The following is a 22,478-nucleotide window of genomic DNA, read 5'->3' on the forward strand; positions in this document are numbered from 1 at the left end:
AATAATTATAGGTCTTTAGCTATTGTTGGTGTTGATAATTCTCTCACTATGAAATACTAAACTTATGTGGTCATTTACATTTGTTTTATAAGTAATTTGACCTATTATGAACTTGTATGGTTGACCCTGTAAATAAAAATTTAACTCAACAAAATAGCTTGGGAAAAAAAATTATGCACTTGTATTCTTTTACATTACTATCCATGAGCCTGGAAAGGTATCCCGTCAAACTTGTAATTGAAGAAAAACAAAATTTCATTTGTTTTACCGTAGTAAGAGCATTCATACCTTGAAGCAGAGCTCCGAGCTAACCTATTAGCTGTGCCTGGTGCATGTGGCTATTTATTGAGCAAAGGTTTCCAAATCTCAACTTCTGGTGAAAGGCCTCGCCAAGAAGAAATGTCCAGATTGGACCCTCAGCTATTTTTTTTTCGGAGGTCCTTAATTTGCTTTGAAACCTCTTTAATTTCTAATTTACTTGTGTTCCTATAATTTTTAACTCTACTGCAGCAGTTAGCTTAGCCAAGTGGTGTAAAGTTTCATCTACCACTGGCTATCTTCTTATCTTTTTAAAAAAAATCAAACTAAATTCAATCCTTCAATGTGGTTTTTTGATATCATCTTGTTGCTTAGAAAGTTAATTGGTATATTTATTAATTTAGTATCGTAATGATTCAATAATGACCACGTTATTTGTATTTGGTTTCAGATCTTTATCATTCTGTCGTAATGAATAAGATTATGAAATGAACCCAAGTTATTGTACATAATTTTGATCAATATGGCTTTGCAACAAAGCGGTCTTCTTCCCACTAGATGAGGCTCCCAAGTTACCACACTCGGAGTCATTGATCTTCTTTTCATTGGCTTTTCCCCATAACACAGCATAAAACCCAAGTAAGAGTATCGTTGATCCAAGCACACTGAAAGAAAATTGAATTAAATAATTAAAATTGAAAAATGTCATAAATACACGTACAAAAAAAGAAGTGAAAAATCAACTTTGTGTACCTCCCAAGATGGAGACCATCACCAAGGAGTATAAAACTCGCAACAGCAGCAATGAAAATGGAAAATGGCTTGAAGATTGAGGTATAAAGAGGCCCTTTTGAGGACAGGCAATAAGAGTGGACGGAAATTATGAAGGCTGGGCCAAGAAATGTCTGAAGAAAATAAAACTTTCAGTCAGACATATCACAAACACCTTGTAAAATGCATGCTAATGGTGAGTGAGTAAGTCTATAATAACTTCTTACCGAGTATATAACGGTGATCAATGTAATATCAGGTCTCAGTGTCCAATCATTCAACTCTCTTTTTACCATGAAGCTTACAGGTACTGTAATGATCGTCACACCTAGGCAGTACATGAAGGCCACCATGAGCTCAGCCGGGTATATTTTTAGAATATGGGCCTGTAATATGTTAGAGAGTGAGTTCCATTTTTAAGATATGTCCACAACTTTTTTTCTTTTTCATTCTCAAGAAAGATCACAAAAGTAAAATCACCTGAAGAATGGAAGCGAATGAGTTGAGAAGGCACTCTGCAGCCAGTAAAAAACCACCTAAAGCCCAATTTGAAAATTGCTTATGTAGATCAAGAGAATGAGATGGTACTGCTACTACTACTGGTCCAGGTTGAGACGATACAAGTGTTGGGCCCTTGTAGAGAACTGCTACTAATGCACCTAATACCGATACTACAGTTCCTATGATTTTGGCTTGAGTGGGTGTTCTTTCCAAATCCACAAATTCCATCCTAAATTTTAACATGTACAACCAATCATAGAACAAACACCACTCATTTATAGTAATAAAATGAATGAAACAACACAACATGAAAGTGAAAGGAGATAAACCTGAAAACGACAGCCAAAATGAAAGTGAAAGCTGGACCAAGTGTGCTGACTGAAGAATTAAGAGCTGGTGAGCTATATTCCAAACCTTTGTAGCTACATACTCTAGCTACATATCTGTTTTTACCAAAAGAGAGAGTCAAAAATATGCGAAGAAGGAAAAAGCTACAAGGGTTATTTTTCTCTTGTGAATAATAACATATTTTCATACCCAATAAGTGAAAGGAGGAAAACTTTGTAAAGAACAGACCACTTTAAGGAAGGAAGTCTTCTGCAAAAGTTAAGCCAAAATAATGTAAATTTGTAAAACAGAGTAGGTAGCATGCTTATTGTTTGAATAAAATTATGGTATGTTAATGTTATTACCTTGAGAAAAATAAGGTATGTGGGAGGAGAAGAAGGGTGCCAAAAGAATAAGAATAAGTGATGAAAACAAAGAAGGTCAAGCCTTTTAAAATGGCTGATTTGTACAGAATATGTAGACCAACGATACTGAACTCAACTGCAGCCATGGCAGTGAATGGCACAACTTCTTTCTTAGATTTCCAGTCCCCCATCTCTTTCTCTCTCTTTCTCTATGATACCATACGTGTGCACATCAGAAGGAAGTCGAGCAATTATTCTCATTTTTTGTGTGGAAAGACCTCTTCATTTTAAAATAATTAAATGAGCAAGACATTTTAGGTGCATAACTCCACCAAGGTACTCAAATAAAGTAAGAAACTAAGGCCAATAATAATACACACCAGCACCTTTCGCCACACGTTATAATTATAAATTTATAATCATCATAGCTTTTATATTATTGTTGAAGGAGACTGATTCTGGCGCATCTTTTTAAGCATTATATATTTTATGAGTATGTCTTTTTAAGCATCATATATTTTATGGCGTATCATTCTCAGTCAACTTTATATCAGGATGTCTTTTTTTTTTCTTTTTTCTATAGCTTATTTTTGTATACGTTTGTTAAGGTTTCATACACTGGCAACTTTAATTTTTAAGAGGTTGGAGATTAAAGATTTAATTAAGATTCCAGCTTATGTAAGCACATACGTAGCAATTTTTGTTTTTGTAGAATAATATAACCTGGAAACTTTATTGATGTTGTCCTTATAATTATATTTGTTTTCGTTTTTAATTATAGTAATATGTTTATTTTAAAGGTTTTTACACGTTTAATTCAAATGATTCTTTGATAGAAGAAAATAAATATAATACTATTTAAGTTCTCAACTTTTAGCTACAATTTTATTTTACAAAACATACTAAAATTAATGAAACTTTTAATTTTGCCAAACTTTGGTCTAATATTGTAAGAAATTACTTTTCAGTCCCTACACCAACAAAACTGCATATCAGTATTTCCAAGGTCATAAAAGACCTTTCTCTACCTGTGTGACTGAAAGTCAAACAACCTCAATACGACACACACAGTATTGAAATGAAAACAAATATCTCAAAAGTATTCAAAAACCAAATTGATCTCCTTTTCAACACATCAAAACCCTAGTAGACAGAAAAACTCGGAGACCCCTTAGCCCTATCGAGCCCAACCCATAAATCACCCTGAAAACTTATATTTTCAGCAAAACAGAAATATTTAAAAGGGAATCAAGGCAAAGAAAACACCAGAGATTTTATCGAGGTTGACCCAATATTGGGCTACGTCCTCGTTGAGTTGCTTTTTAGATGGTGAGCTCAGATTTCCATTGATAAGCACACAATTACAAGGATTTAGCTTGGATTCCCAGTCACAGAAAGACGACAAGGTAATCCTTCTTCTCAAAACTCTCTCAATATGATTATTTTCTCTCTTTTCTTTCTTACAAAAAAACTCTCACTAACTCTCTCCCTTGTTTCTCTGTTTTTCTTAATTCTCTTGCTTCTGAGTTCTTCTCGGATCTTGCTTAAAAAACTTTATCTTCACCAAATGCTAGCATCAGGTATATATATGATAAGACTTCTTCTAATTTTTGTGTCTGTTAGATAGTTTGTTAGGAAGAGTTGGATTGAAACTGATTGCTGATGTGTTCTGAAAAGTTGTTGAGTTTAGTCTTGTAACTAATTTGTAATCTTGTAAATGATCTGAGAGAAAAGCATTTGAGATTTTCCTGTAACTGATTTGTAAGCCTACGGGCAAAAGAGTTTATTTTTGTAACTGGATTTAATGGTAACAGCTTAAGTGGGGATTTACACAACAATTTCCACCTGAATCCCCACTTGAGCTGTTATAAATGCTTTGTATTTTTCCATCTGAGGGTCTTAGCTCTAATCTGCTAGGTTCACCATCCTGTGTCAATCCCTAGTAAATTTAAGCAATGCTTAAATTTAGTTAGGGTTACCACTTTAGTTCCCATATCAGCTGGGTTGTCTTCTGTAGGCACTTTGTCTATGACAATGTGACCTTGTGTCACCTTGTTTCTGATGAAGTGGTATTTTATCTCTATGTGCTTAGTTCTGTCATGAAACATAGGATTCTTGCATAAATGCACATAACTTTGGCTATCTAAGTAGACAGTAGGTATATCATTAAGTAGTTTAATTTCCTCCATTAGACCCTTTATCCAAATAGCTTCCTTTATTGCCTCAGTAGTTGCTATGTATTCTGATTCTGTAGTTGATAGTGCCACAACAAGTTGCAGTTGAACTTTCCAGCTAACACAGTTTCCTCCCATTAAGAACATATAGGCAAATGTAGACTTTCGGCTGTCCCTATCCCCTGCATAGTCAGCATCACTGTATCCCTCTATTGTAGTGCTTGCTTGTAGCTGTTTGTAGAAAAATCCCACCTTAGTAGATCCAATTAGGTATCTGAATAACCATTTCATAGCTAGCCAATGAGTTCTCCCAGGATTAGACATATACTTACTAAGGACACTAATAGCATGGGCTAGGTCTGGTCTTGTACAGACCATTAGGTACATTATAGAGCCCACATCATTAGAATAAGGTACCTTGCTCATCTCTTCCTCTCCTGTTTTAGTCTTAGGGCATTGTTCCTTAGATAAGGTATACTGATTTGTGATAGGTTGTGAGGCAGGTTTAGCTCCCTTCATAGAAAACTTCTCTATAATCTTGTGAATGTAATCCTCTTAAGTCATACACAATCTTCCATTGCTTCTGTCCCTCTTTATAGTAATTCCTAGTATCTTTGTAGTTGTGCCTAGGTCCTTCATCTCAAATTTTGTCTTGAGTAAGCCTTTTATCACCTCTATATGAGACCTTTCCTTGCTAATGATCAACATGTCATCTACATACAGTAGTAAATAGATAACATCATTCACCTTAGTACCTTTGAAGTATAGGCAGATATTATAGTAGCTTTTAGTGAACCCTAGCTTCATCATAAATGCATCAAATTTCTTGTTCCATTGCCTAGGTGGCTGTTTAAGTCCATACAAGGACTTAATCAGTTTGCATACATGATCTTCCTTTCTCTTGACCTCAAAACCCTTAGGCTGGTGCATATAGATGTCTTCCTCTAATTCCCCATGTAGAAAAGCAGTGGTCACATCCATCTGGTCTATTTCCATGTTAAACTGATTTGCTAGTGATAGAATAGTCCTGATAGTTTTTATTTTACCACTGGTGAAATTTTTTATGTAAAGTCTATTCCTTCTTTCTGTGTAAAGCCTTTAGCAACTAGTCTAGCCTTGTACCTTATAGGTTCTTCCTTCCTTTAGTTTATACAACCATTTACAGTATATTATACTCTTTCCTTTAGGTTTAGGTACCAATTTCCATGTCTGGTTCTTTTGTAGTGACTTCATCTCATCCTTCATAGCCTGTATCCAATTTTCTGCCTTATTACCCTTTACAACTTCTTCATATCTTTGTGGTTATTCTGAGTCAGCTTCTAAGTTACCCATGAAAGCATAGGCTAGGTCTTCATTCCATATGTTGAAGCTGTATTTCAAGTTAGGCTTAGGAATCCTCTTCTCTCAGTCTCGGGTCAGTTGATAATCTGCCAGATTTTCAATTTGTTGAGGTTCTTCAGGTTCTATTTCTCTGATTTTCCTCCTCAATAGGTTCCACCTGAACCGTATCTGGTTCAGGTTGGTGAGTAATCGGTTCCACCTGATTTATATCTTGTGCTTGTTCCTCTATTTGGTATGAACTTTTTGGATTTAAAATTATTGTTCCTGCAGGGTTAGTGTTAGATAAACAAGGAAATACATTTTCTTTAAAAATGACATCACGACTTATGATAGTTTAAAAACCCCCCTTTTTCTCTCAGCCATAATCTATAGCCTTTAACCCCTTCAAGATAACCTAGAAAAATACATTTAACAGCCCTAGGTTCTAATTTCCCAACACTTTTGTGTGTATAGGCTGCACAACCAAATACTTTCAGGTTTGACAAATCTGGTTGTTTACCTGACCACCTTTCTTCGGGAGTTTTTGTTAGGAAAATATGTATTTGCCTCAATGGAAATAATAATAAATTACAACTCTATGCAATATATTACAAATAAATAATGATTGATTAAAAAGAGTTACAACTCTATAACTGAAAATTACAAATAAACAAAGAAAATGAAGAAGAAGAGAATAGTAAAATACAACTCTAAGCAAAATGTTACAAATAAAGTAAAGTGTTTGAAACAAAAGAAAAGAAAAGATTACAACTCTTGAACAATAAATACAAGTAAATAGAGAAGAACAATATAAAGATGAAAAGCAATAGAAAGAAAGAAAGGAACAAGAAACAAAAGATAAACAACTCTCACTCACACTACCAAAGTGAAGAGTGTTGGGAATCACCAACTTGAACAAGGTTTGAAACCTTTGTCCAAAAGCTTATTTCCCCTAACTCAAGCACTAAGGGATCTCTCACAGATTATAGGAAATGATTTATGGAATTATCAAGCCTCAAGGTGTTTCTAGCCAAGTGCTCTAATGGATAGAAATGTCGTGTCTTACAAGTGAGCATTATGCTCCTATTTATAGAGTTTGAGATACCCTTTGGATTTCAAATTCCACCAATCCCCATGGCTGTTACCAATGTTTAATTGGATTAATATGGAATTAAAATTGAGATTTGGGAGTTATTTGGGTTTTTAGAACCGTTCAACACATTTGGAAAAAACTGAAAATTTGGCCTGAAATGCACCTGTGGCCGCGGCCAGGGACATCAGTGGCCGCGGCCACTGCTTTCTGTCCCCCATGCCACGGACACCATCATTCAGTGGCCGCGGCCACAGCCCTTTTTTCTGCACTTGAAAATGTGATGTTTTTCCAAACGGTTCCAAACCCTCCCAAATGACTTTGTAACTCCCAAAACACATTATTAGGGTAAAAATCATATCTCCAACAACCATATTTTATAATGGCTTTATGAAATCCAATCTCAAATGTGTAACATATAATATACACATTATTGGGTAATATATGAGAGTTACAAATTTGTAACTCCAAAATATGTCACATTTAGGCACATACATGTGTCCAATTTTGTGACTCTCAATAATATGTTACAAGGTGTGGCATATCACATTTGTGTGACAAATCACATTTTGTCACATTATTTAATATAATGTTATATTATATGAAATAATATAACATTCCCCCACTAGATTAAATAATCACTTTTTGTAACACTTATTTAATCAATCAAACATTATATTAAAATATAATATTCACCCACTTGATTAAATAATCACTCTCTATAGAAACCTTTGCATTGGTGGATAAAGTAAAATGTCTTTCGACTTGAATTTTACCTTACTGTAATTATCACTAAGTTTGTTGAAATTTTGGTTGCCGAAGCATTGAACCACTATCCCTTGATAACAAACCGGTGATAACACACACACCTTTGCTGTGTTTACTTGAGACCTCAATGTCTCGCTTTTGCACCGTTAATGGCCATGTGCACATTCCATTCATAGACTTTTCTTGAGAATGACTCCCAATTCTCATGAGGGGTGGCACCACCCCTAGGTCTATATAGGTAGAACTCTTGCAGTATTTTGTTACCCTAAAATACTTATCTTCTCAAGACTAAGTTCTATTAAAAAAACCTTTCGGTTTTAACCCTCATTTTGGTAACACACTAGTACTCTTATCTTAGATGGGACAAAATTTGAGTACAACTATCTATTCACTTGATTGACTTGTTATTACCTATTGAACCTAATACTAGTTTAGTGACTAGTATTAAGATATGTTACCATCAACCGTGAATCTCTTTAGGGAGTCTAAGTCCCATCCCTTGAGATGTAGAAATGATTCCATTTGAATCATTTCTTTTCTCATGTATGCATACTTAGACACTCTCGTTATTTTATTCAAACTTTGTTGCTAGCCATAGTTTGATTAAAATAGTTACCCCCTTTAAAATAGTGATTTTGACCATAGTCAACACCCTCACTATTTTATAGTTTAATATCCAAGATAAACATTTGAATATTAATTCTAGAAATCTCTTTGTTTCTAAAATTCTCCTTTATGTTTTAAATTGATTCATTCTTGAATCAAAATATTACAAACAGTAACTTTAGACACCAAGCATGTCTAGATTTATCCATTCTATACATATATAGCCAATGTGATTTAGAATGTGGAATTCCAAATCACCTATTTGATAGAATGACCAAATTAATCAATTAAGAAACAATAAATTGATTAACTTTGGAGCATCACCCCCACATTTCTCACATAGTGACAATAAAATATCACTTTAAAATAGAAATCTCTTCATTTCTAATAAGTCATTTATCCTCCAAGATAAATCTAGACCTATGATTCTCAAAGTTCATCATGAGTCCTTAAGCTTCATGATAAATACTCAATATATCAAGATAAAAAACCTCAATGTTTATCTTGATTCATTTACTTGCTAAAGCAAGACACACTTATTTGAAAGTAACTTTCACTTGGTTGCTTTCTTTTATATATTTCACAAAATAAAATGTGAACACAAGTGTAATGTGAGAATTTCTCAAACAAATAATCACATTATGAAATAATAGGTCTACACACTTACCTATTATTTTAACAAGTTCATTTTGAAACTTTGTTAATGTCTCACACAAATGTCTCATAGCAAAATAAAGAATTATCATAGAATAATACTTTAATTTTATTGATAGCTTTCAAGAGTACAAGCTTTATTACAATAAAAATTTTCCCAACAAGGCACATGAACATGGTAATCATGCTAGGATCTCTTCTCCCTTTTCTATAGCATTTACCTCATTCTCATGTGGGTCCTTTCGGTACTTACATACTCTAGCATAGTGCTCGGGTTTTCCACAAACAAAACAATGACCTCTCACGTCTTTGAATTGTCCATGATCTTTCTTTGGACCTAAAGGGTTCCCACTACCCTTTTTGTTGATGTTGTTGCCCTTTGGATGCTTGTGTGAAACCGCATTGGCCTTGGAAGTCTCATCTTTAGACTCATTCACACCCTTGTCTCTTATTCTCGATTCCTCTTCAATTCTAATGTGTTTTTGGATCTCTTCCAAAGTGTAATCCTCATTCTTATGGAGGATTCTTTTCCTATAGCTCCTCCAAGTTGGTGGTAATTTTGCCACTATTGCACCAACTTGGAAGGCCTTGGGAAGCACAATCTTGAGAACTTTCAACTTGTTCACAATCACTTGTAACTCATGAATTTGTGGTAAAAGAGTTTTCCCATCAATGAAAGAAAATTCAAAATATTGAGAAATTAAGAACTTTCTTATACCTTCTTCCTCAGCCTTGTACTTACTCTCCAAGGCATCCCAAATCTCCTTCGTGGATTTGGTATTGGTGTAGAGGTCATATAGCCTATCGGATAGGGCATTAAGGATATGACCCCTACAAAGAAGGTTGTCCTCTTCTCTCTTCCTTATTTTCTCCACCTCCTCGGGAGTATCTTTGTCGGATGGCTTGGCTAGAGGTGCCAAGGATGACTAAAGGATGTAGGCTATCTTGAGTGTTGTCAAAAGAAATTTCACCTTGTCTTGCCACCTAGTGAAATTGGATCCATCAAACCTATCCAACCTCACTAGGTCTTGGTTCATGATCTTGATGGTCTCCCCTTCCATTGAAACAAAGAGGTTTAAGCTTTTGATTGTTAGGAAAATATGTATTTGCCTCAATGGAAATAATAATAAATTACAACTCTATGCAATATATTACAAATAAATAATGATTGATTAAAAAGAGTTACAACTCTATAACTGAAAATTACAAATAAACAAAGAAAATGAAGAAGATGATGAAGAAGAAGAGAATAGTAAAATACAACTCTAAGTAAAATGTTACAAATAAAGTAAAGTGTTTGAAACAAAAGAAAAGAAAAGATTACAACTCTTGAACAAGAAATACAAGTAAATAGAGAAGAACAATATAAAGATGAAAAGCAATAGAAAGAAAGAAAGGAACAAGAAACAAAAGATAAACAACTCTCACTCACACTACCAAAGTGAAGAGTGTTGGGAATCACCAACTTGAACAAGGTTTGAAACCTTTATCCAAAAGCTTATTTCCCCCTAACTCAAGCACTAAGGGATCTCTCATAGATTATAGGAAATGCTTTCTGGAATTATCAAGCCTAAAGGTGTTTCTAGCCAAGTGCTCTAATGGATAGAAATGTTGTGTCTTACAAGTGAGCATTAGGCTCCTATTTATAGAGTTTGAGATACCCTTTGGATTTCAAATTCCACCAACCCCTATGGCTGTTACCAATGCTTAATTGGATTAATATGGAATTAAAATTGAGATTTGGGAGTTATTTGAGTTTTTAGAACCGTTCAACATATTTAGAAAAAACTGAAAATTTGGCCTGAAATGCACCTGTGGCCGCGGCCACTGCTTTCTGTCCCCCGGGCCGCAGCCACAGCCCTTTTTTCAGCACTTGAAAAAATTGTTTTTCCAAACAGTTCCAAACCCTCCCAAATGACTTTGTAACTCCCAAAACACATTATTGGGGTTAAAATCATATCTCCAACACCCATATTTTATAATGGCTTTATGAAATCCAATCTCAAATGTGTAACATATAATATACACATTATTGGGTAATATTTAGGAGTTACAAATTTGTAACTCCAAAATATGTCACATTTAGGCACACACATGTGTCCAATTTTGTGACTCTCAATAATATGTTACAAGGTGTGACAAATCACATTTGTCACATTATTTAATCTAACATTATATTATATGAAATAATATAACACTTTTATACTCTATAGCACTAGATGGGCACCTATTTATTAAATAGGCAGCTGTCATAACAGCTTCTCCCCAAAACCCTTTAGACAAACCAGAATTAAACAACATGCATCTTGCCTTGTTTAGAATAGTTCTATTCATTCTTTCAGCCACTCCATTTTGTTGGGGAGTTAGCCTAACAATTCTATGTCTTTGTATACCATTATCTTTGCAATATGTGTCAAATTCATTATTACAAAACTCTAGGCCATTATTTGTTCGTAATGTTTTAATTTTTCTGTTTGTGATGTTTTCTATTAAGGTTTTCCACTGCCTAAATTTCTCAAAAGCCTCGCTTTTGTGTCTAAGTAAAAATACCCAAACCTTCCTAGAGTAGTCATCTACAATAGACATGAAATAGGTACTGCCCCCATGAGTGTTAGTTTTCTCAGGACCCCACAAATCTGAATGTAAATATTCCAAAATAGATTTAGTTTTGAGAGCACCTGTTTTGAATTTGAGTTTGTGGTGTTTTCCAAGTACACACTATTCACAAAAGTCCACTTTGCTCCCCTTATCCTTCCCTAGTAGCTGCTGGTTACTTACTATTTACAGTCCTCTTTCACTAATGTGTACCAGCCTTCGATGCCATAAAATAGCCTTAGAGTCTTCAGGTGGTTCAGCTACTGTATTGTGACATTTAGCAATAGGTTCTCCAACTAGGTAGTACAAGCCTTCCTTCTTTAAGCCTTTCATAATGACCATTGATCCTTTGCATAGTTTCATCTGTCCTTCCTTTATTTTGCTTTCTATTTTCAAGTCATCAAGCACACTTAGTGAAATTAAATTTCTAATAGTTCAGGGACATACCTTACCCCAGCTAGGGATCTAGTGATACCATCAAACATCTTGAAAGCCACAGTTCCATAGCCTTCAAATTTGCATTATTGGTCATTTCCTAGTATCACTTTCCCTTTGTTTGAATCCCTAAAATCAGTCAATAAAGATTTGTTATTAGTCATATGAAAAGTGCAACCCGAGTCTAGTATCCAGTCATCTTTGAAAGATGTTGCAGCAACATAAACTTCCCCACTTTCATAACCATCACTTAGGTTAGCATTTTGAAAGTCAGATTTATGTCTTGATGAGTGGTGATCTGAACTTTAAGTTTCTCCTTGTCCTTCATGCCTATTATTCTTATTCTTTTTCCAGAAATAATAGTCCCTTTTGCAGTGTCCAGGTTTACCACAAGGACAACAACCCTTTTGATCATTTGGTCTTTTTGATTGAGAACTTCCCCTGTCATGGTTGCTGTGATTTTTGAATGACCATTTGCTTTGACTTCTTCCTCTTGAAGGCCATGGTTTTCTATGACTTAGTCTCCCTTGGCTTAAGTTCAACTCTCCATTTGAACCTCCATTTTTCTCTGATTTTATCTCCAAGTCTTTAGATTTCAGTGCTGAAATGACTTCATCTAAAGTGATTTCAGTTCTCCCATATTTGATAGCATTCTTTACTTCCCTATAAGACTCCGGTAGTGAATTTAGAATTATAATGGTTTGGTTCTCATCACTCAAAGCCTCGTTCTCTCCTGAGTTTGCAAGTTCAATGTGCATTCTTAAGAAATCATAAAGATTTTGTTCTAATGTTCTTGAATGGCTCTTCTTGAAGCCAAAAATTCTTTCCTTCAGAAAAATCTTGTTAGTTAAAGATTTTTGCTGAAATTGTTCCTCTAGCTTCTTCCAAATCTTGGCTGGAGTCTCTTCTTTGTCAACTAATCTGATGATGGCATCTGAAAGATTGAATATTATGATTCCAGTTGCTGTTTCCATAAATTCCTCTTGCTGAGTCTTGGATGTGTTTGCAGGCCACTCAATGGGATCCTCCAAGACCCTTAGTAATTTCTCTTCTGCCAATAAGGATCTAATCTTCCTTCTCCAAATCCTGTAATCACCTGAGCCATCAAACTTATCAATATCAATTTTAAAGTTACTCATATTATTTAAATCTAAATCAAGAAAAGTATTAGAGATTTCAGTAGGTTCAATTAGTGGTATATCCACAAATTCTTCTTGAAGTTCTTTAGGATCTTGAATAGGTTCTGCTAGATTATCTCCTTCCAGCCTTGATTGTGTTGTCCTTCTCCCTGATTTGAATGTTTGTTGCTTCTTCTAGCCTAAACCTGGCTCTGATAACACTGTAGGAAATTAATTTTCAGTCCGTACACCAACAAAACTGCATATCAGTATTTCCATGGTCATAAAAGACCTTTCCCTACCTATTTGACTGAAGGTCAAACAATCTCAATACGACACAGTATTGAAATGAAAAAAAATATCTTAAAAGTATTCAGAAATCAAATTGATATCCTTTTTCAACACATCAAAACCCTAGCAGACAGAAAAACTCAGAGACCCCTTAGCCCTATCGAACTCAACCCAAAAATCACCCTGAAAAACTTATATTTTCAGCAAAACAGAAATATTTAAACGGGAATCAAGGCAAAGAAAACACTAGAAATTTTATCGAGGTTCACCAATTATTGGGCTACGTCCTTATTGAGCTGCTCCTTAGATGGTGAGCTCGGATTTCCATTGATAAGCACACAATTACAAGGATTTAGCTTGGATTCCTAGTCACAAAAAGACGACACGGTAATCCTTCTTCTCCAAACTCTCTGAATATGATTGTTTTCTCTCTTTTCTTTCTTACAAAAAAACTCTCACTAACTCTCTCTCTTGTTTCCCTGTTTTTCTTGTTTCTCTTGCTTCTGAGTTCTTCTCGGATCTTGCTTTAAAAAATGTATCTTCACCAAATGCTAGCATCAGGTATATATAGGATAAGACTTCTTCTAATTTTTGTGTATGTTAGATAGTTTGTTAGGAATAGCTGGTTTGAAACCAATTGTTTGATGTGTTCTGAAAAGTTGTTGAGTTTAGTCTTGTAACTTATTTGTAATCTTATAACTGATTTGTAAGCCTTTGGGCAAAATAATCTATTTTTGTAACTGTATTTAATGGTAACAACTTAAGTTGGGATTTACACAACAAATATGAACATTTTATCTTTATTCGTATATCTTATGATAATCATTTATAATTATATTAGTGGTCCCCTTATAAGAAATATTGGCTCTAGTTATTACAATATAATGTTATGTTGTCTATTGACAACCAAAATCATATGTATATACTAACTTACATGTATTTAATAAAAAAAGAAAACTTACATGTCGTTATCATATTGCGCAAAAATTCACATAATTACTATAATTTTGTTTTTATTTTAACTGTTTTTGCTTTAGAACATAATGTAATTGATAGGTAGACATTTTGTTAGACTGTTTTTTTTTTTCTTTAAAAAATATATTATTTGTTCTCTATAGAGAAAGTTAGTTTGTCATTTATGTCAAGATCACACACTTGGGTAGATTAATGGACATTTTTTGTTTGTTAGTTTATGTCAATTTATATTTATTCTTCTTACTTGGTCAAATAAAATTGCTGTTGTTATTTAAAAAAACATATATGCGGTGGCATGTTTACAAATATTATTATGTTTAAGCCGATTTTTAACTTTTAGATTATTTTGGAGCTGTTTGGATAAAAAATAAAAAGTATATTTTTATTTAAAAGATCTTTTTAGCAAAGCTAATGTCTCTTAAAAAACAAATATGAATGTTTAAAAACAAAATTCGATATATATTTGAAAAAATATGTAATTTTTTATTTAAATGTTTAGAATGTCAATAAATGAAAATCAAATTAATTTAAATAGCTTCTATAATTTGTTGTATACAATGTAAATATTAGGTGAAAGTAACATACAATGCACGTTTGCTTAATTTTAAAGTCCTAAATATACCTATTCAAAGTCAATAAATAAAAATCAAATTAATTTAAATAGTTTTAAAGTTTGAAATAAATATATATTTATTTTTATTATATTTTTTTAATTATCATATAAATAAATAATATCATAACAAAATATTTTAATATAATATATGATGCAATATGTTTCTCATCTTGTGTCAGCTCAGCGTGAAGATAATGAAATGCAAGTATTTTGTAGTGAAATAATCAAATGATCAAATACTATTAAATATAGGGTTTTTCATTAACCGTTCAATACTTGAGAACGAGAATAAGTTTTGATAAAGCTATCTACTACATTTTGATTACTATTTTGTTTTTCATGTTATCTTTTTATTTTCATTTTTTTCTACTATTAGATGAGAATGAATTTTTAACTATATGAAATATATATAAATACAATAATGATAAAATAATAAAACTTGATGTTTTCATACTAAAACAATCTGAGAAGTTATTTTTTAATTTAAAACAATTTTTATAGTTATAATAACAAAAATAATTTTTGTAATTATTAATTTACTCCTAATTTTTTTTAATTAATTATCCAAATATTTTTTTAAAAAAATTCATTAAAAATAATATTTATATTATATGATTCCAACTAATAGAAAAAAAAATAAGCTAAATTTTTTACTTAGTTTGTGCTTTTAGATATAAGTAAAAGTTTTCTCAAAGAGAACCAATAAGTGACTAATAAAAGGTGCTTCTATTAATACACAATTTTTTTTCCTCTCCTCCTTTCTAACTAAAGTCTCCATAAAATTTAAAAATGTAGAAATTAGATCCCTTGCCCACTTTTACATGGTCCATTTAATTTTTACCTTCTTTTTAACCTACTCACAATGGCTTGACCCTTCATCTTCCACAACACAATAGAGCATTTCCCCATATATCATACTTAAGAATAAAATGAAAAGTACACATAAATATACAGTTTAATTTGATATTGTGAAACTTAGATTTTTTTAGTTAGTACAATTTATTTTTCTGAGTAAATTTCATGCATAAGTAACCACGTTAATTTAAAATTTAAACCATGACTCTTTAAAATGTAAACCACAAAACTTAAAATGTAAATTACTCGGCTAAAAATCTAAACCACGAGTCTTTAAACTATAAAGTACAAGATTTAAAATCTAAACCACCACTCTTTAAAATTTAAACCACAAAGCTTAAAATATAAACCACGTCTCTTTTAAATTTAAACTACTAGGCTTAAAAATGTAAACCACGTCTATTTTAAATGTAAACTTCAATACTTAAAATTTAAACCACGACTCTTTAAAAACTAAACACTAGGCTTAAAGTCTAAAGCAAAATCCTTTAAAATGTAAGGGTCTGATTGGTTCGTGATTGGAAAACTGCGTTTTCAAAAAGTGTGTTTCTGAAATGAAAATCTGGATTTATAGTCTCAAAGCATGTTTTTGAAAATGTGATTGGTTCAGAATTTGTAAACTGTTTTTCAATTTAAAAAAAAAAACTGAATATATGGTTGGTAGAGAATCTGAAAATATAAAAAAGTAATAGATTTGTAGGATTTTAAGATATAATGATTTAGATTTGGAGAAAACGTGAAAATATCATTTTCAATTTTGTAGCTTAAAGTTAGAATCAGTATTTGGATTGAGAATTTGAAAACAAATAACCAATCAAATATTCATGTGGGCCCAACCATTTTTTAGTTTTAGAAATCATAAATTTGAATTTAGATTCACTACAAATCAGGCCCTAAACCTCAAGACATAAAATCTAAATCACGATTCTTTAAAAATGTAAACCACAATGCTTAAAGTCTAAACCACGACCCTTTAAAACATAATTCTTAAGGCTTAAAAATCTAAACCACAATTCTTTAAAATGTAAACCACAAATCTTAAAATGTAAACTACTAGGCTAAAAATCTAAATCACGACCTTTTAAACTATAAAGCATAGGTTTAAAATCTAAACAACAATTCTTTAAAATTTAAACTACAAGGCTTAAAAATTAAACCAATATGCTTAAAATCTAAACCACATATCTTTAAAACGTAAACCATAAGGCTTAAAATGTAAACCACGAGCATATAAAATCTAAACCACATTCCTTTAAAATCTAAACCATAATGCTTAAAACTTAAACCACTAGGATTAAAGCATAAACTACGTCCCCTTAAAATTTAAACATCAAGGCTTATGATCTAAACCACAACTCTTTGAAATTTAAACCACAAAGCTTAAAATATAAAACACTAGGCTAAAATCTAAACCACGACCCTTTCAACTATAAAGCACAAGGTTTAAAATATAAACCACAACCTTTTAAAATTTAAACCACAAGGCTTAAAATATAAATCATGTCTCTTTAAAATTTAAATCACCGGTGTTATCCCTGTTTTCCACCCGTAACACATGGCATGACCCAATAGGTCGTGGGGCTCTCTTAAGAGGTCCAGGCTCATCCTTAGCCCAATGAACGTAGAAGGAAGAAACCCTGATAGCCCAAACACTATCGAGCCCAACAACATTTAGTGGGCACGGGCATAATGAAGGAACCGAAATTGAGATGCAGGCCCAACTCATCTCCCCGGCCACGACCAACCTACATCTTCCGAGATGCTAATTAAGGTGGCAGATTAACTGTTCATTGGAGACGGACCTTATCAAGGATCCATGGGAGATCTCCACCACCATGATGTCCACCTTGGCAAATGAACCCGGGTCCTGGTGAACGAACAAGGACTCCGGGAAATGAACTGGGACATTAGTAAATGAACCCGGACCAGACGTCTAAATAAGGCAAGCCTAGTTTTCCCTGATGTTGACCTATCCCTATGAAATTTGACTATTGGTCTCCTCAACTAACCTACAGAAGAGGGTACGCACGGAACGTACACTGTTCCTAGGAACCAGTAGTGCCACAACTCTGACAGAACCTGTCCCCAAGATCCCCTTAGAAGCCCACGCGGACCAGTCCGTGCTAACATACAATGGGGAGCTGTATGGCTTTGCCACGCCTAAGCTGGCCCAATGGGCCCTGATTAACAACATTTAGTTATCTCACATTCTTTGTATTATGGCTCCATTAGCGAGCAAATTGTAATTACATCCTTATTGGGCCCAGATTAGTCTAGCCCAAGCTGCTTGACTGCCTATAAAAAAGGCCAGTTGTGCACTGTAGCAGGGATCCCGAAATTTATCTAGTAAGCAAAAACTTTGCTAAACTTGTAGAAAAACTCCATTGTCAAAACTCTCTAAAGCCTAATACTAGTGACTCGTGGACTAAGACTCATTAACGCCCCAACCACGTAGAAACTGTAATTTTCTATCTTTTATCCTTTCTTTCCAGCTTTTATTTCATAATATATTTTTAGTTTCCGAAAAACTCGGTAAACATTTTGGTGCTTTCATTGAGAGCTGGAGAAAGCTTGAGTCAACCTCGATCATCTGTGAAAATGGTGAACACTAGGCATACCGTGTTTGATCCTACTCACCAATGACCAGACAATGGAGAACCATTACCCAATCAACCGATTCCCCAAGACCAACACGAGTATACGCCTTATCAAGGGCCTCTGACCAACAACTCCCAAAACTCTGGGGATGAGGGTGACTACGACGAAGGCTATCACGAGGAAGATGAAGGGGAGTATAAGGATCACGAGGCCGAAAACCACATTGATCATGTCGAGAAAGATATGGAACTTGAACAAGCGAATCCAAAGGTGGTCCGTCTGAGAAAATAAGTCTTGGATCAAGAAGCCAGGATGGCTGAAAAATAGGAGGCCACCCACCAAATACAAGAGTCCCTCCTAGCACTACAAGCCTTTATTTCTACCCAAGGATTGGCAGCTAATCCTTCAGTCGTTCCTCCCCCAAGAACGCAGTCGTCTGTCCCACTTGTAAGGATTGGCATACCCAATGATGCTACCACTGTTTCTCCTTTGGGACCATCCTCACATCTCGGAGTCGTCCCGTCGAACCCTGCTCAGGGAAAAGGGAAGGGCAAAATGGCTGATCCCGTTGAAAAAACAAACCCCCAAAAGAAAGCTCACACCGTTCTGAAAACCAGGGCTAACCTAGGGAAATTCCCTAGGAAAGAACGGATGAATCCTTCCCCAGGATAGGATCATCCAAATGATCCGTAGGGGAAGTGCCCACAGGGTACTAAGCCCCAGAACGTCCCCAGACAGGACGATCAGGAACGACGCTTTTATCCCAGCGCCTTCGTGAACAAAGATCATAGAGGGTGAAAACACGATGAAGAGTCGGAACTAATCAGTTTAGGAGATGACACTTCCTGAGTGGACTTGCGTGACGGCCTCAACGCCCGAAAGGAGCGGGCCTACAAAGAAAAGATTCGCCCCCGAGGAGGCGACTAAAGGAATAACCTCAACGACAGGAAGAACGAGAGAGTCCCCCTGGATGATGGAATGGCCAAGCAATTCATGGAATAGTTGGCCGCTCTTAAAAAGGCCATGGATCGCCTGGTCCGGAAGCAAGAAGCCGGATGTTCTGATTATAAAGAAGAAGAAAAAGAACCATGCGCCAAGCACATCCTGGATGTCGTGCTACCCAAAGGGTTCAAGATGCCGGATATACCCGCCTATACCAGGAACACTGACCCTAGAGATCACTTGTTCTGCTACAATCGCCTGATGACTGTAGCTCACGTCTATGACAACAACAAGTGCCTATGTTTCTCAATCACTTTGGCTGGACCAACAGAAGAGTGGTGGAAAAGACTTTAGACAAGAACAATCCAGTCTTGGTCCGGATCGCAGTCAGCTTTTCGTAAACAGTTCATGACCGCCATAAAGTTAGACATGGAAGTCAACGCACTGGCAAACATCAAATATCATTCCACAGAGGCCCATAGGGCTTACATCCAATGGTTCACAAAAGAAGCCTAAAAAACTAAGGTGGATGAGAGACAGTGCCTGGTGGCTCTCCAGTCCGGAATCAGAGCTGGGCCCCCTCTCTGGGAAGACAAGCAACGCAGCAAGGCGGCCACGCTTGAAGAATTCATTAAGAGGGCTCAAGGTTTTATCAACTAGGAAGAGGCTCAAATCCAAGCCTTTGGGTGGCAGTCAGTAACCCAGTCGACAACACAAACCTCTCTCGGATACGAAGTGCAGTATCCGAAAAATATCTATCCGGTACCTCCAGCGACATCTGGATCTGCTGGAAACCTTGGGTTGCTATTCATGAACCCCAATGGTCTATGGGCCCACTTCGGCACGATATGGTCCGTCTCCCTCGATCCCATTCTCCGGGTACGGAGTGGCACCCACCGGGTACAGTGCCGCTGTAATGCCCCAAGATCCCTAATGCAGTTTAATGGTCGGATTAGTAGGCCATGAGGGCCATAATTGATTTATTATGCCATTAAATGATTATATGCATGTTTATGTGAATTATATGATAATATGATGTTAAATGCATGCATGTGGATCCACATTTTATCATAGGGGCATTTTGGTAATTTGGCCCGTTTAGGGCGTAATTGTGTATTTTCATGCATGTTGGTGAGCTATTGTTGAGGCCACATAATAATGTGGATTTGTTCGAGCCATTCGTCATGAGACAATCTTTGAGTAACAAGTTAGCAGTTTGGTCATAACAGGTTTAAGTTCGGGGCTCGGGGTGAGTCTCGGGGTGGTTTGATGATTAGAGAATTACCGGGAAGTAAAGGGTAATGGGATATGATTTTATTGGTATTTGAGAATAGTAGAAATTTGAGAGTGTTAATTATGATTAACGAGATAGGTGGAAAAAGACAATTTTTCCCTTGGGGGTTGTTAAGAAGTGATTTAAGCATGGAGGGTATTTTGTTCATTTGACCTATGCTATATAAAGGTTGAAGGCTGTAGAAACAGAACCAAAAATAGAGCCTTGTTTCCTTCCTCACGATCATCATCTTTCTCTTCTTGTTATCCCCAAAATTTGAAAATGATGACGTGGCGACAGAGATGACAAATGGCAAGGAATGGTTGGGTGACCTGGCTTAGGAGTAACCCGATAGACAAGTGAAGAACTTTGACTGGCCTGTGAAGTGTCATGACTGACCAGGCATGACCTTGTCCGACCAGTCACATGTTGGTCCGGCCAGGCATGACCTTGTCCGACCAGTCACATGATTGTCTGCCTAGGCATGACCTTGTCCGCCTAGTCACATGCTTATTTGCCCAGGCATGTCTGCCCAGCCAAGTGCATGTCTGCCCAGTCAAGTGCATGTCTGCCCAGCCAAGTGCATCTGCCCAGCCAAGTGCATGTCTGCCCAGTCAAGTGCATGTCTGCCCAGCCAAGTGCATGTCTGCCCAGCCAAGTGCACGTCTGCCCAGTCAAGGTGTGGTTGACCAGCTTGAATGAGATATGGATCGACTAGATAGAGCAAAGTTGCGCAAGAGATCCCAGAAACAGCTTCAACGAGAATCGGTCTTGGCTTGCGCAGGAATCTCTCATTTATCCCACGAATATAGTGTACTGTTACTTTTTGAATATTATTGTAATTTAAATATAATGAGAATAATAAAATATCCCGATTATGGGGGATATCATCTGTACGATCATGAGCCTATAAATACAAGGCTTATGGCATCATAAAGGGGACTTTTGATCTTTTGAACTTTTGATTCGAATTCTAATTTTCTAGAGAGAGATTACTTGTATTTGAGAGAATTCTTGTATTCTTGTAATCTGCACTGAAGAAACTCAGTTGACTCAGGTTCATCTGATCTTGAGTGGAGATCTATAATCACAACTCTAAGTGGATTAGGCTATTACCAACATATTGGGGCTGAACCACTATAAAATCGTCTGTGTCGTTTATTTCTCTTAAAGGTTTTTATCATTTTTGACGTCTACACGTCGTTGGCCAAAAACGCAGTCAACATTTTGGTGCTTTCATTGAGAGCTTGAAGAGAAAGACAGACGGTCCCTGAGCCTACTAGATCAGAAGGTCCTGGCCCATAAGACCATGAGACTGAGCCTAGGGTCATGCTCGAGGATGTGACTCCAGAAGTCGAAGAACTCCAGGAAGCCATGGGGGCTTCCAGGAGGAGATGGCATAATTCCATGCCAAACAGGAGGCGTTCCCTGAAGAGATGGCCAGGCCGAAAGCCGCGTTAGAGCAGCAAAGGCACGATATGGAGGCCAGAACCGAAGAGCTCAGACAACAACAGGAGGAGGTCAACCGGAGACATCGTGAAGCATCACTTGCTCTAGAAGCGGCTACCCAATTGGCCCAAGCTAATGCTCAAGCCGTAACACAAGCAGCCACCCAGGGAGCAAGAAATAATGACGCTGGTCAGAGGACCACTGACAGAGTCGATTCTCGAGGACCGGGCAGAAGCAGGAGTAACCCCCCTGGTCGGGAAGATGATGGGGACCGATCCAGAACTGCCTCGACGCAAAGGGTGCACTCTAGAACCCCCTCCAGAAGCCACCGATCAGAGACTTCTAGATCAGGGAGTCACCGATCGGGCAGTAAGAAGACCCCACCCAGACAAGATCAAACCAAGACTTCTCGAGAGAAGAGGACTTCACAATTCAAAGATGGGCATGGTCGTGATCAGGCTGATAGTCATCACACCGATCAGTCAAAGGAAAAGGAGGGC

General features: G+C 35.9%; 2 protein-coding genes across 2 annotated transcripts; both read right to left on the reverse strand.

Moving 5' to 3' along the window:
- Positions 1-642: 642 nt before the first annotated feature.
- Positions 643-2,589, reverse strand: LOC133818110 (WAT1-related protein At4g15540-like). Its single transcript, XM_062250817.1, has 7 exons — positions 2,223-2,589; positions 2,068-2,127; positions 1,860-1,973; positions 1,510-1,759; positions 1,257-1,415; positions 1,012-1,163; positions 643-923 (listed from the first exon to the last, which is right to left on the reverse strand). The coding sequence occupies exons 1-7, from the start codon at positions 2,411-2,413 to the stop codon at positions 758-760; spliced, it is 1,092 nt and encodes a 363-aa protein (XP_062106801.1). The 5' UTR covers positions 2,414-2,589; the 3' UTR covers positions 643-757.
- Positions 2,590-4,141: 1,552 nt separating this feature from the next.
- LOC133814461 (secreted RxLR effector protein 161-like) lies at positions 4,142-4,915 on the reverse strand. The gene has a single exon (XM_062247418.1). The coding sequence runs from the start codon at positions 4,913-4,915 to the stop codon at positions 4,142-4,144; it is 774 nt and encodes a 257-aa protein (XP_062103402.1).
- Positions 4,916-22,478: the final 17,563 nt, after the last annotated feature.

This window comes from Humulus lupulus, chromosome 2 (genome assembly GCF_963169125.1).
Source record: "Humulus lupulus chromosome 2, drHumLupu1.1, whole genome shotgun sequence".
In the NCBI taxonomy this organism is placed as follows: domain Eukaryota; kingdom Viridiplantae; phylum Streptophyta; class Magnoliopsida; order Rosales; family Cannabaceae; genus Humulus; species Humulus lupulus.

Bases quoted from the DNA above. Each gene is read 5' to 3' on its own strand.
- LOC133818110 (XM_062250817.1), bottom strand. From the start codon at position 2,413: ATGGGGGACTGGAAATCTAAGAAAGAAGTTGTGCCATTCACTGCCATG. The intron at 1,760-1,859 runs GTTTATCTCCTT...GTTAAAATTTAG, and splicing joins ATTTTGGCTGTCGTTTTCAG to GATGGAATTTGTGGATTTGG. The intron at 1,416-1,509 runs GTGATTTTACTT...AACATATTACAG, and splicing joins CATTCGCTTCCATTCTTCAG to GCCCATATTCTAAAAATATA.
- LOC133814461 (XM_062247418.1), bottom strand. From the start codon at position 4,915: ATGAAGGGAGCTAAACCTGCCTCACAACCTATCACAAATCAGTATACC.